General features: G+C 32.0%; 1 protein-coding gene across 2 annotated transcripts; it reads right to left on the bottom strand.

Moving 5' to 3' along the window:
• Positions 1 to 295: 295 nt before the first annotated feature.
• Positions 296 to 5,088, bottom strand: HDG11 (homeodomain GLABROUS 11). 2 transcript variants are annotated; one of them, XM_088111311.1, is made up of 11 exons: positions 4,550 to 5,088; positions 3,895 to 4,091; positions 3,569 to 3,686; positions 3,249 to 3,437; positions 2,673 to 3,140; positions 2,469 to 2,570; positions 2,164 to 2,373; positions 1,914 to 2,094; positions 1,557 to 1,831; positions 1,387 to 1,476; positions 296 to 1,267 (listed from the first exon to the last, which is right to left on the bottom strand). In XM_088111311.1, exons 2-11 carry the CDS (start codon positions 4,014 to 4,016, stop codon positions 875 to 877), a joined length of 2,148 nt encoding a protein of 715 aa, XP_087967437.1. In that variant the 5' UTR covers positions 4,017 to 4,091; positions 4,550 to 5,088; the 3' UTR covers positions 296 to 874. The 2 variants fall into 2 exon arrangements, with proteins under 2 accessions (XP_087967437.1, XP_087967436.1); XM_088111310.1 differs by having other exon boundaries at positions 3,895 to 5,088.
• Positions 5,089 to 10,289: the final 5,201 nt, after the last annotated feature.

Below are 10,289 nucleotides of genomic sequence, written 5' to 3' on the forward strand. Positions count from 1 at the left end.
ATGCAGCAACATTTCATCTTTTATTCAAAGTTCCATTACTCTCTTCAAAATGCATGGAGCCCATTAATGATGTCAAGCCACAAAAGGTATCCAAACTGTCAATATCTGCCTGCCCCCACATCACCCCCGAGCATAAATCCCTCACCAACTTCTCAATTCATGCACATTTCTCTCTCTCTCTCTCTCTCTCTCTCTCTACATCAATACATATATGTATATGTATACATATACATATATGAAAAAAGTATAAGCAAATAGATTTATTATAACAGCAGAAGAAGCTAAACACGAACAATGAAAATATGAATAGCAATAATAATATTCAAGTCTCTTCACAGGAAGTCAATGCCCGAACCATACACATTTTCTATGGAGTGCTAGCTAATCAGGGAATGTATGTAGAGAACAAAAACACCCCTAAGTGTGTGTATATATATATATATATATATTTATGTATATATATGGTGCGTTCTTGACTCCCTCTTCTAAGACTGTGACTACTACTGTTACTACTATTACTACTGATAAGACTATTTCTGCTACTTGTTCAAAACAAAGTATGCAAGATAACAAACCATAATGTTTTTGTTTTTTTTTGGTGTTGGAAATAAAAGAAAATAAATTGGTAGTTGGAGTGAAAGGTAATGAAAGTTGAAGGATTGAAGCAAAATACAGGTCTGATCAGATGGAGCAGTAAATAATGAGGCCTTGTGGTGTTGATGAGGGGGCATTGAAGTCCCAACTAACCCAAAACACTTCTCCCACACATTGATTATAGCAGCAGCACAAACAGCCTCAGGTCTGAACCATTTCTGATAAGCATATTTAAGGAAGGGGGAGAGAAGAGTTTAAAGTAGCATGCAGCAGGTCCTCATCAGGAACTTGGACAATTCAAGGCAGCTTTTATTTGCTGGACAGTGTTGCCGATGAGGCTATTAACAGTCGTCACAGACTCAAAGTTCAGTTTCGCAGATGGTAAGCTGCTAACTAGGATTTGGAATGCAACAGTTATCAGTGATCCCCCAGACCCCCCCATCACCCTACCTGAGCTTGTGCTGCTTGAGGCTCCTCCACCGTCTTGCTCACCTTGTCCATCTGGTGAAATCGTGAACCCTGATGGAAGGAGCGGAATGTACGAAGGATCTTCCCCACTCATTGCTATGTTTATGGCTGGAAGATCAACTGGACAATACACCACTAGGGACCCTGATGAGTCCACACAGCTCTCTTGCAGGATCAGCATATTGTTTTGACTTGTGTTGAAAGCCTACAATAGAACATCAAGGACAAAGGCATATGATGCTTTTTTTTACCAACATTCTATTATCTTTAAGGATTCACAACAATTCAAATTAACATAATGGAGAGAAAAAAACCATGGCTTACCCGAAGCACAGATATGCAGTTACCGGGGTGTGCCCCATTTGCTATATGAGCAACCTCTTGCACAGCATTGCCATTGGAAAGAACATCCCACTAAGACAACAAAAGGAAATGTTAAAACATTTCTCAAAATTAAAACATCAGATAAGACAACTCGGTCAAACTGTCACAACCTGAGGTCTTTTCTTTTCGTCTTTGAAGAAATTGAACACTGTTTGTGGAGGGATTGGGAGCCAAATGGTGGTGGCTGCGCTTAGCACGACACCATTAGGTTGGCCAGGGTCTGTGCTCTTATGCACAGTGACTCTCACTCCAATCTCATTCATCCCACTACCAGAGAGTGTGGTCCATCGGTGTCCAGCTGATGCACTGATGCTTGCACAAAAATTGGTGACCATTCTTTGTGCAAGTTTCATCATGCTTCTCTTTCCCTCAGGTGAGGGAATCACTGAAAAAAAAAATTATAATATCTTCAAATCATAGCTAGAAAATTAAACACAAGTGAGATTGTAACAGTGCAATTTGTATACCTCCCCCAAGATCGCGGGTGGAATTGCTAGTCACCATAAGACAAGCAATTCTTTCACACATCCTCTGAAGTGTAGTTAGCCATCTTTGTGCTCCAAATGCAATGCCACTGTAAATCATGTTTCTGTAGAGCCTGTGAACTGGTGTTTTGTCTTCAACCTCTACATGTTCAATCCAGGTAACCTACATGATAACAAAGAAGAGTGAACAAAATTGCACGTAAAGGGCTAACAAAATAGTGTTTAAGGTTACCTTGGAATATCCATTAGGCAAGTCTTGAATAAAGACACCAGAAGGCAGACGATGAGATCGAAACTGAGGAGCAAATTGGTTGTCTTGAGGAAAATCATACGAAACATCTACTATTGCCCATAAGCCTTGTTCAATTTGTTGACAGTAACGCAGGAAGTAGAACTCTCTGGTAGAAACAAGTGGAGAAAGCACTTGCAACTCCTCATACATCTACATCATCCCAAAAAAAATATCAAAAATAACAGTGGAACAAAACAAGAATGGAAAAACTGTAAGAAGATAATTTGGACAAACTTTCGACATACCAGTTCCAAACAACCGCTATGACCCCCCATCATTCCAGAAGATATAACCTCAATCGTTCTTGCTATTGTGACAACGGTGGGAAACAGCTCCATCCACTTGTTCTGCAAAACAAATCACGACGTTTGAGTAATTTAGAGAATTGAATTGAAGGTTTCATTTGCCGGCAATCTAAAACATAAAAAAGATTATCAAAAAGTACTAACCGGGTCCATGAACATGTCAACCAGAGTTAAGCCATTCATAATGACAACTCCTGAATCTCTTGACGCTTCAACGTGAACATTGGGGTTCTTCATGTGACCATTAGCCTTGGGGAACATTCTTTCATAAGTATCAAGATCAAGGACATCCCTCCCATCAGGACCTTTCATCCACAAGGGCTCATTTGTTTGCAGTAGCCTGATCATTTCTTCCATGGCATTTGAGGCAATGTCCGACATGAGGGACTTATCCATGTCCGAAAGACATGCGGGTTGGAAAGGAGGCACATTCGGCATGGCCGAGGAACTCCCAGGGAGAAGATCAAGATCAAGTGAAGGACCACCCAACCCTTGGCTTGCAAAACTCCCCATTGACAAGTCCAGAGAAGATATATGAATAGGTTGAACAGGTGGGAGCTGAGAAATTGGCCTTCCGATGTACTTAGCTGCAATGCTAGATACTCTATCAAGCTGCGAATTGAACCAATCTTTCAATGGACAACAGTATCAAAATAGCCATATATATATTCACATTCATAAATCTAAACAAAGAATTCGTGAATTAGAAAGCCTGTGTACCTCCTCTTTGAGTTGAGCATTCTCCAATCTCAACTTTTGCTCATCAAAATAACAATCGTCATTGATGGGAGGACCACCACAAGAAGGGCAGATAACGTTTTTCAAGGCCTCCCTTATGGCTATGTTCTCACAACGTATCTTGTCATTCTCTTGCCGGAGTGCAGAATTATCAGCTCTCTCATGCTGAGCCTGAATTGTTGTTGAATTTACCAAAAAAACAGTCTTATCACCATGAATGAAACGTTCAAATACATAACCACACAAAAAAACTAAACTTTTCTATGATCCAAAGAGAAAAAAATTAAAGAACATAATATTACCTTCATCTGGGTCCTCCTGTTCTGGAACCAAAACTTGATCTGTCTAGGCGCCAAGCCTAACTCCCTACTTAACTGCATCCGTTGCTTCTCATCTGGGTGCGGACACTCCTTGAACATCCTGGAAAAACACCAAACAAGCAGAAAGGAAAAGGGAGAGAGAGAGAGAGAGGGACCACAAAATTAGAAGGGTGCAAATGAGTTTTTTTAAACTGTTCATGAAGAAGCAACCTCAGAAACAAGGAATGCAAAAAGACATCACATGAAACAAAGAAATGAAAACAGCAAAACTTTGAAAGGAAATGAATGAAAAAAATAATGGTTCTTACGATTCAAGCCTCTGAATCTGGTTGGCTGTGTGACGGTGGTAACGCTTCTTCCTTCTCTGGGAATCAGAAGAACCATCATGGTGATGATGGAGATCACCAGGAGACCCACTTCCATACTCCATTTTTGTCTCTTCCTCTCTTTCTAATTCTCTCTCTTGATCACTCTCACCACCACCACTATCTCTCTACTGAATCAGCTACTCCCATGACATCATAGCCATTGAGAAACAAAAGAAAAGACAGAAGAAACAAAGAAAAAAGCTTAAGAAACAAGAAAAAGAAGAAGAAACAAGGGAATTTGGAAAGTGGGTGTGAAAAAAGAGAGAGAACTTTTTGTGATGTGATTTTGATGGGTAAGGCTACAAGGCTATGTGGCTATTATGCTGTGTGTGTTTTGAGAAGCAAAGCAAAATGGCAAATACAATAACATGATAACATCAACAATCAAAACAACATATATAATTTTATTAATTATATATTATTCTGAAACGGCTGTGACCATCAAAGATAGCGGCATGATTTGAGAGAGAGAGAGAGAGAGAGAGTGAGTTATGGCAAATCTCAAGGGATGCTCAATACAGAAGCTGCTGCTGCTGTTGCTGATCTAATAATCAACCAAGAAAAACCAAAAGAAAAAAAAAAAACATTCACTCACCAACACAGCACCATGCCTCACCACCTCTTCTTCTCTTCTTCTCTCTCTATAAACTCTTGTCTGTGTTTGCACCTATGAATGAATGAATGAATGAACACTCTTACTTGTACCCTTTTAAAGTATAGTATAATATAATATTATATATTATATATGTATGTGTATATTGATGATATGGTGTCACAAAGTGAAAAGAAAGCGTAACTGATGGAGGGGCTTTTAAAGCGTCGTTGGCTTTGTGAGAGAAAACGCGGAGAAAGAAAGGAAGAGACTTAAAGAGGTGCTATCTAATCTCTATCTATCTACACTCACACACTGCACTACACTACTACTTCTACATCATCATAATCATAATAATAATATCAATAACAATACAGACTAACTCACTTTCTCTCTCTCCTAGAGTGGTACAGCCACACCACCAGGGTGTGCCCCAGTGGAGCCTTTAATGAGGAACCGGTTTCCGGGCAGCCGGAGCACCGCCCTGGTTCGGCTGCACGTGGCGGGGGTTTTGGTTTTTGCCACCCTCTTTCTCTCTCTCTTCATTTATGGTTATGCATGCCCTTGAGTCTTCTCTCTCTTGGTTTTCCATTCTGAGGTCACACACATGCTGAGAGGGGTGTCAAAAGTCAAACGTTGGTATCCCATTGGCGGAGTTAAGGATTAGAATCATGCGATGCGAGATTGGCACCTTTCAAATTTACCCACATGAAACCAACCAATGCATGTTGCTTACAGTGAAAATCAAAATTCTAGAGTTTTCTTTTTTATCTTAATGAACATTAAAATTAGAATTTATGATTTTATGCATCTTAATTAAATTTCTGACTATTAAACGTCACTAATACTTCTTTTTTTCTATTTTCTGTTGAAGTTATGTTTGCCTCATTAAATATATATTATCATTGTGTGATAAAAAAAATTTATGTTTTAATTGTATTAATTGAATTTTTTCATATCATAAATATATTATTTCAGCTACTCTCATTTCTAATTATGTTAATTGGTTCTTTAAATATCATAATTGTGCATTTTCACTCATTTGCATTAGAATATGAATTCGAATACACAGATGAAATTGACCTATTGTGATAATTAGGAGGCCTAATTAAGATTTAAGGAGCTAAATCAATTAAATTATGATATATATTTAATGATTAGCTGTATAATTAATATTTTTTCTATATTTAGGACATGATTGGGAGTTGAGATTGTTTTTTTCTATTTGATATATATGATTTAAGATAACTCCTTTAAGAAAATTATTCAGTATGCTACAAAATTATTAAACAATCAATTATTTGATATGAGTAATAAATGGTGTATATACTAATAGAGGAAATATTGTAATTCAATTATAAACTTCTTTATAAATAATGGCATTTAAAAATAATGATTTTGTACTGATTGGGTGCCTAATTTTGTTTTATATTAATAGAACACTAAAATTAAACTTGTTATATTATTATAATTAATTACATTATGAAATATATCATGGAAAAAAAAAATCCTAGTAAAGATACTTTCATCGTCTTCCTATCCATACCATAAAGAGACACAAGTTTCCAAAAAAATACAGATAAATGTAATAAAGCATAAAATTTAATGTTTATGTTTACATTTATTATAAAAATTAGTGGTTATGTTATTTACATTTTATTTATATATCAATCCCTTAAGCAACCCCCATGAGACACAAAAACTTTGCCATTTCTAGAATGAAATGTTTTTTTTATCTAATCTCATCTCTTATGAACACAATTTTGATTTTCAAATCTTATTCATAAAAATTAAATAGGAAAAAAATAAGTATAAATGGATGAAGCTATGTTATTAAATCCAACTGAGCAAACCATGTTTTTCCCCCTTAATTTTCAATGAGATTTATACATGTATCAATGTGTGTACATGTGAATATATGAAGAAATTATCATAAAATATAAGACCATTGGGTCATTCCACCAAGCAATAGAACCATCTGTATATAATAAAGAACATTGTTATATGAAATTTAAATGCAACCTTTCATCAATTCAAATTAAGTTTAATAAACTATTGTACCAATTAATTTCCAAAAATATTTTACAATTTAAAACTTTAAAGAAATTATTATTGTTGTTTTTATAACTACTAGTTAAAAGGTTAGTGTAGTTGTCACAATGATCTTGAAGTGATGATAGCAAGATCATTCAATTTATTTTTATAAAAGTAAATATAAAAAGTAAATATTCAACTCTTTATTGTTCATCTCTCTTTTATTTTAAGAATTTGAGTAAGATGATTTGGACTTCGAAAAGTGTGAATAAAAACTTACCTTGAATAAGGGGAGTTAATTAAATTGTATATATTTATTTTATATTGAATTGGATGTGTGATATGTATTGTTTGGTTAAAATGAAATAAAGATATTTGAATTTGGAATACAATTATATGTTATAATAATTTTTAAGTATTATGACCAATTATTTTTGAACAAATTTTGAAAAGAGTAAAAAACTTTAAAATTAAAACAAAAATTATAAAAGGATGCTATCAGCATATATATTTTACAGAAAAAGAGTTAAGCTAAAGAAAAAAAAATCTCTTTCTCAATTAGTACAAAACATTTAAAAATAAAAAAATTAGCTATATGTATGTGATGAAGAGAAGGAGTAAATGTAAGAAAAAATTAAGAGAGGGAAGAAAGTACTCATAAATGAGCAAAAGGTAAAAGGATTATAAAAAAGTATGATAAAAACTATTACGAACATTATTGTACATGAAATGTAATTATTATGGATTTCGTGTGGTTATATTTATTTTTATTTTTTATAATTTAATATTATTTTATATAATAAAAAGTTGTTGAATAAAATTAGAAAGTAAATATATTTTAAATGTTAAAGTTCATAATTATATGTATCATAATATCATTTTATTTGAAAATATCATAATTACTAATAATGGAAGAGAGGTTTATTACTTTATTTATCTATTTTATAATTTGTTAGTGCGATGGTTGTTATCTCATTTTATAATTATTATGTTAATGAAAGGAGATTTTTATTATTTTATAATTTGTTTTACAGAGTGAAATGTTTGTTAGTTTATTTTATTTATTCATTAATTTTGTATATTTAGTGAGGTGTTTTTTATTTATTAATCTTACAATTATCTTTCCTTAATATAATATCATTAGTATCATTTTATTTATTTATTAATCTTACAATTACCTTTGCTCATTGAGATGTCTCTATTTTATTTATTTGTTTATTAATCTTACAATTACATTGATTTAGGATATCTCTAATCTCAATCTCATGTATTTATTTAATCATTTTATAAATATATTTGTTAAGTGAAGTGTCTAACAATTTTATTTTAAAATTACCCGTGGGGTATTTCTAATTCATCTTGTTTTTTAATTTATATGTACACATGTTAATTATTTAATTTTAATATTCATTGTTTTTCTTTATTCTAATAGTTTTTCTTAATGATTTATATTAATGTAAAAATAATAACTATCAAATACAAAATTTTGCTACTAATTATTTATAATAAATATTTAAAATTTGATAAAGATTTTGATTGCGTTTATCTTAATTAGTCACAAGAAATACACAGAGAGAGAATTTTTTTTTTAACTTTCAAATAAATAGATAAATGATCATATAACAACCTTAAAAGTTCAAAATTTTAGTTTGTTACATTTCATCAACAAAATCTAGTTTCATAAATTCACACATCCGTAAAATGTTTTGGCAACTTTTTGATAAAACACACTGGTACTATTCATAATTCAATTAGTTATATTTCATTCTTATTAGCCATTAAGAAGAAAAATCACATAAACTGACGAAAAAAGAAAGAAAGTTTCCAGTAAGTATTTGTCCAACCCGAACTAACAAAAAAGTATAACCTTGTAAAAATAATTTTTTTAGCCAATCTAAATATGCAGATGTCAGAAATCCAACAATAATTCTAAAGATTAATACAATCACCCTTACACAGTGTCCAAAAAGCATTTTCAATAATAACACCGTATGCATCCTTAATACCATGTCAAATTGACAATTATTTGAATAACATGTATTTTTTATACTTAGACTAAAAAATCGAACATTAGTTTAGTCTAAGTAATTTTGCCTTAAGCAAACTCCCAAGCTAAACTAGCATATATGCTTTGTTCTCCAAATGAATGTTAGTAACCAACAAACCACCATTTACCATAGAACCACATACGAAAGACTATTTAATAGTTAAAAATTTTGTTTCTATCACTAGTCTAATAAGATTTCAAATCCATTGTTCCACCTCAACAATAAGCTTAATAGGTCATTTGTAAACATGAAAGCTATAAGACAATAAACCAACAATTACCGATTTATTTATTACCTAAATTCTTCCCATCATACTAAGTAACTTCCATTTCGTTGAAAAAGTTGCGTCTTAGGAGTTTCTACAAAAATGGACACACATAAATATGTAAAAGGAAGAGATCATTGATTACAAGAGAAAAATCTCTTTAGATGTCTAACAAAAGAAGCAGAAACATCAACGATGTAAAAGTGATTTTTAAAGATACTCACTTATTGACATGAGAAAATGACATATTCATTCATGAAAGATTTCAAATGTTGCAGAGATTTCAAATGTTGCAGGGTGGTAGTATCTCCTTTATACATAAATAAATATATCATCAACAAAAAGAGTGTGAGAAGGAAAATGTATACCCCAAGGACCAACCAAGCTTTTTAGAAAGCTCAGAGATGCTCATACTTAAAACCTCTCCAGTAAAACAAAAATGAAAAGGGGAGAGAGGTTCTCCTATCTAACCCATCAACCACAAGTGAAGTAACTACCAAAATCACCATTAACTTAAATAGAAAGATGAACAAATTGCAAGATATATGAAGAAAATCTACATCAAAAAGCCTTCGTGAAAACTAAAACAACATAAAACTTGAATTAAGAAATGTTAATTGATTGTATCAAAAGTCTTGGTTATATCAATCTTGATGGATACATTATCACCATTAACCCCTTTAGATGGAAGATTAATAACTCCACGAGTAATACAATTTTTAACACTTTTTTTTTAATGAAATCATTTTGATTAAGAAAAATAATCGTGATAGGAATCACCACAAGCCTAATAGTTAACATTTTGTAATAATTTTGAAACAAAAATTAGTCATTACTATAAACAATATTCTAAAGAATGATAAAAATATTCTAAAAAAATGATAAAAACATATGCTAAAACCATATAAACAAAAGATGTTATAACCATTTGAAAAAAAAACATATTTCATCTATCAAGATCACTAAATTTAATCAAAAAGTTATTTTCATCACCATTAACTAAAGAAAGAATATAAAAATCAAAAAAGAAAAAAATATTAACCATATCAATAATCAAATAAATTTGTAGCAATGGACAAAGTACTTTTATCTCATAAAAAGTCGTTGGTTACTTTTATCTCATTTTAAGTTTTATTGTTGTGTGTTCTTGAACTTTTGTATATATCTATTAATTTAAGAAAATTTTAGATTTGATTCAGTTAAACATAGAGTCGATATCATTATCTAGTTGTGAATATTTTCTTTTTGCTATTATATGTGAAAATGTTTATAATCAAATTATTTTTAAGAAATATTATATACAACATCCATCATGGTCATAATAAATGTTGTAGGTGGTGTTTTCTATATTGATTATGTCCACAACCAATATTAAAAGTAACATTTAACTCTCTTT

Source organism: Vigna umbellata, chromosome 4 (genome assembly GCF_029865625.1).
Source record: "Vigna umbellata cultivar VRB3 chromosome 4, Vumbellata_1.0, whole genome shotgun sequence".
NCBI lineage: Eukaryota > Viridiplantae > Streptophyta > Magnoliopsida > Fabales > Fabaceae > Vigna > Vigna umbellata.